Source organism: Cynara cardunculus, unplaced genomic scaffold (genome assembly GCF_001531365.2).
Source record: "Cynara cardunculus var. scolymus isolate 2C unplaced genomic scaffold, CcrdV1 Un_Scaffold_3431, whole genome shotgun sequence".
NCBI lineage: Eukaryota > Viridiplantae > Streptophyta > Magnoliopsida > Asterales > Asteraceae > Cynara > Cynara cardunculus.
The window spans coordinates 53,406-56,836 of record NW_020201473.1 but is presented as its reverse complement, the minus strand read 5'-3'; the positions used below and the strand labels follow the sequence as shown (position 1 = coordinate 56,836).

The 3,431-nt window shown below is 45.1% G+C and overlaps 1 protein-coding gene across 1 annotated transcript; it reads left to right on the top strand.

Moving 5' to 3' along the window:
• Window positions 1-322: 322 nt before the first annotated feature.
• LOC112503628 (actin cytoskeleton-regulatory complex protein pan1-like) lies at window positions 323-2,009 on the top strand. Its single transcript, XM_025107630.1, has 2 exons — window positions 323-751; window positions 1,461-2,009. Exons 1-2 carry the CDS (start codon window positions 323-325, stop codon window positions 2,007-2,009), a joined length of 978 nt encoding a protein of 325 aa, XP_024963398.1.
• Window positions 2,010-3,431: the final 1,422 nt, after the last annotated feature.

The following is a 3,431-nucleotide window of genomic DNA, read 5'->3' as shown; positions in this document are numbered from 1 at the left end:
GAACACCATGTTCACATTGGTGAATCGCTCTTTGACCGGGAAGATTGGAAGCTTGGACATGTGCTCAACCAACATCCTCCAGATAATGTATGGCATCTTCTTGAACCTATCGTTGGATTACTCCTTGATTCTCTACACAGAGTTCAAGGCTGCTGTAGCCAAGAAGTGCCAAGAGGTGGCTAAGGGAAAGGACTTGCCAGCACTTCTGTAAGATTGGAATAGAGGATACTCAAAGGCCTCAGGTAGAGGAGGAGGAGGAGGTAAGATTGGAGAAAGAGAGAGAGAGAAAAAGAGAAAGAGGGAAGAAGCTAGGAAGAAGAGAATGGAAAAAGAGAGAATGAGCAAGGAAAAGGAGGACAGAGCAGAAAGAGCACGACTTGAAGAAATTGCTCGTGTACAAGCAGAAGAGGAGAGGGTAGAAAGAGCAAGACAAGCAAAGATTGCTCGTCTAAAAGAAGAAGAGAGAATCAGAGCAGAAGAAAAAGCCACTCGAGGCTTGGAGCACTTCTCTAGCTCTGATAAATATGATGACCAAGAACATTTTGGTGATGTTTCTGGGTCAAATACAACAAGTGAAGAGAGTGAAGAGGAAGAAGAAGAAGAAGATGATGATGATGAGGAGGGAGGAGGTGAAGCAGAGCCAGAGCAACCTAGGATGTTGAATAGGCACATTTATTTCCCTAGCCCAACTCCTAGAGCTACCACTTCATCTGACTCCAGTGGTCAAGACATAGAGATCATTGAAACAGAGGTGCACACCTCGAACCCAAATCTGCCAAACCAACCAGAGGTCGCATCTGCCTCTGGTCAATTAAGCCAAAGGGAAGCCACGTATCAGGGATCACCCTCTCAAAAGGGTGAAACCTTTGAAATGATAAGTGATATGTCTCCCCATATCACGCCACTATCCCAACCAGAGGAATTCGTTTCCTCTGCACCAGTAGTTTCCACACCTTGTTTAGAGCAAGGTTTAGGTGCACACGACTTAGAGATTCTCGACCAATCTCTTAGTCCACTCGTGGAGGGTCCTTTGGCTGGCTTTGAACCTGCCTTAGAACCCTTCATGATGAAACAGCAGTAGTGGCCTCTCCTCCAAGAGAGCCACAAGGATCTGCTGGAAATCCTTCCTCGACTATCATCCCACAAGTCGAGGCATAAGGTATCCTTCGAACGAGGACTCAATTTGGCCCATGTGTTGAGCTAGAGGTTACCCCAACAGCTTATGTCACAAGGGACGAGTTCCAGTCCTTTGCCACCACTATGTTGTGCTCCTTGGAAGAGCTAAAATTCAACATGGCCCATGTAGAGCCATCTCTTTCTGCATCTGCTCTGGATGAGATTCGAGCATCCTTAGTAGTATTGAGGGCTGAGTCAAGAGTGAATGCCTCTCGACTAGACACCCTCCAAGAATTGAGGCTCAAAATGCAAAGGCCTTGCAAAGGGTCATAGCATGCATTCAGAGAGATGGAGCTTCCCCTTCATCTCACGACGCCCAAGCGCTCATTCCTCTGAATGTCCCTGTGGACTACGTCACCCAGTCGGCCATGAATACTTTGGATGACCCTCTCCTCAAGAAGGTGGCAAATTTCACCTTAGACTACAACAGCAAGGCCACGGAGGCAGCAGAATCGATACGGCGTTCATTGACGGCCTTCAGCTATCACACAGATATGGAGATCCTCAGAGTCTCGGATGCCGCAGAAGAGATCCTCAAACTCTTTGAGGAAAAAATAAAATCCATGCCCCAAGCAGAAGAGCAAAGGCCAAAGAGGATAATGGAACCGTCTGTATATGCTTCGACCTTAAAGAGAATGAGGCTTGACGACGATGAGGATCCAGACATGTCTGGCCCTCAAAGTCGTCAAGAGAGGGAGACTCCACCCACAGCCGCTCCAAGTGTCACACCAAGGGCTGCCCCCTCTGCTTTCTCTGCCTCTGCCCCAAGCCAGCCAGCACCAAAGTCATCACGGAGAGAGCATAGAATGAGCCAGCCCATGCAGAGGCGCTAAGAAAAGGAAAGATGCCCATGGCATCGCATGCAGAGCCGGAAGGACGACAAAAACATGAAGATGTCATCCAGCTCTTATCCGTTTACATATCTTCCTCTGAGTTAGAAGAGCCTCTGTCTTCTTCCCTAGAGTATGCAATGGACACTGCTGCTCCATCAACATGGGGGCATGAAGAAGAAGAAGTGGTAGCCGTAAACGTAGCCGATCCATCACTCACGGCCATTCCTGTTGTTGTTCCTCTTGAAGGTGTCACAATAGCTTCACCACCACCACCAAGGAATACACACAGAGCTAGGGTCCCTGCTCAAGGGACCAGAGTAGTCACTCCAACTATGAGGCAGAGGATTCTTGTCAAACCAAGAAGACCAGAAGAAGGCGTAAGCAGTAGGCCTCGGAGCACCAATCGTGTAACACCTCCGTCCCGCGTGGTCAAAGACGGGAGATGTCACAATTGGGATAAAAACAACGTGCTATATAAAACAGAGTAGCAAATAAAATTTACCAAAAGATAATTACATAACCATAGACGGAGATAACGTGTCTCAAAATACGGTCCCAAAATATTAGTATGTCTACATTAGTCATCAAAAGTTTAATAAAAGTATGACTTAATGGGTTATCTTCAATATTGTCATCTCCATAGCTCTCATCCCAAAATCCCTGCTAAGTCATGTAGCTGCCGAGGACAAGAAAATCTCAGCTGAGCTTAATGCTCAATGAACGGATAATAATAATTAAACAATGAATATGAGATAACAAGTTCAAAAGCAATTTATAAAGCCAAGTGATAATCCAAAAGAAAGTCAAAATGCCCCAAAAGCATGTCAAGGGTCCGAAGACCAAATCGCATAACGAGGACGCATTGTTCCCAAAGGATGATCAGTCCATTCAGGCACAAGTGAGGAAAGGGRTGTGAGCACAACACATCAATCCTCTCCGTGGATTTAACCACGACCATAAYTCAATATCYGATAACKGTTCCTAGGATCGATCCATACGCCCTCTATTCGACYGGTACATAATCAAGTCCACTTTTAAGGACTATAAAAATGAGGACGCCATGATCGTTTTAGTCACCATGGAAACATCTCAATACTGGTGCTCCAGTTATTGAGTCTATAGTAAATTATTCCACAAATGAAGCAACAAAACAAGTCAAATGATCAAAATAATCCATATTCCGAATAAGAATATAAGTCGTAGATCAAAAGGAAACAAAGTTCAATAACATTTGATAAGCATAAAGGAAATTCAAAACAAATTATTCGGGATTTATCACAGATTATCCGGATTAGGAAGCCTTACGCAAATGGCTATCCCCGTGTCAAGTGAGATATGAAATTCATACCTTAACTGAATTTGACAATTAACGCACGATCAAACGAAAATTCACGATCAAGTTTGATTTCTCCGCGTGCCTAA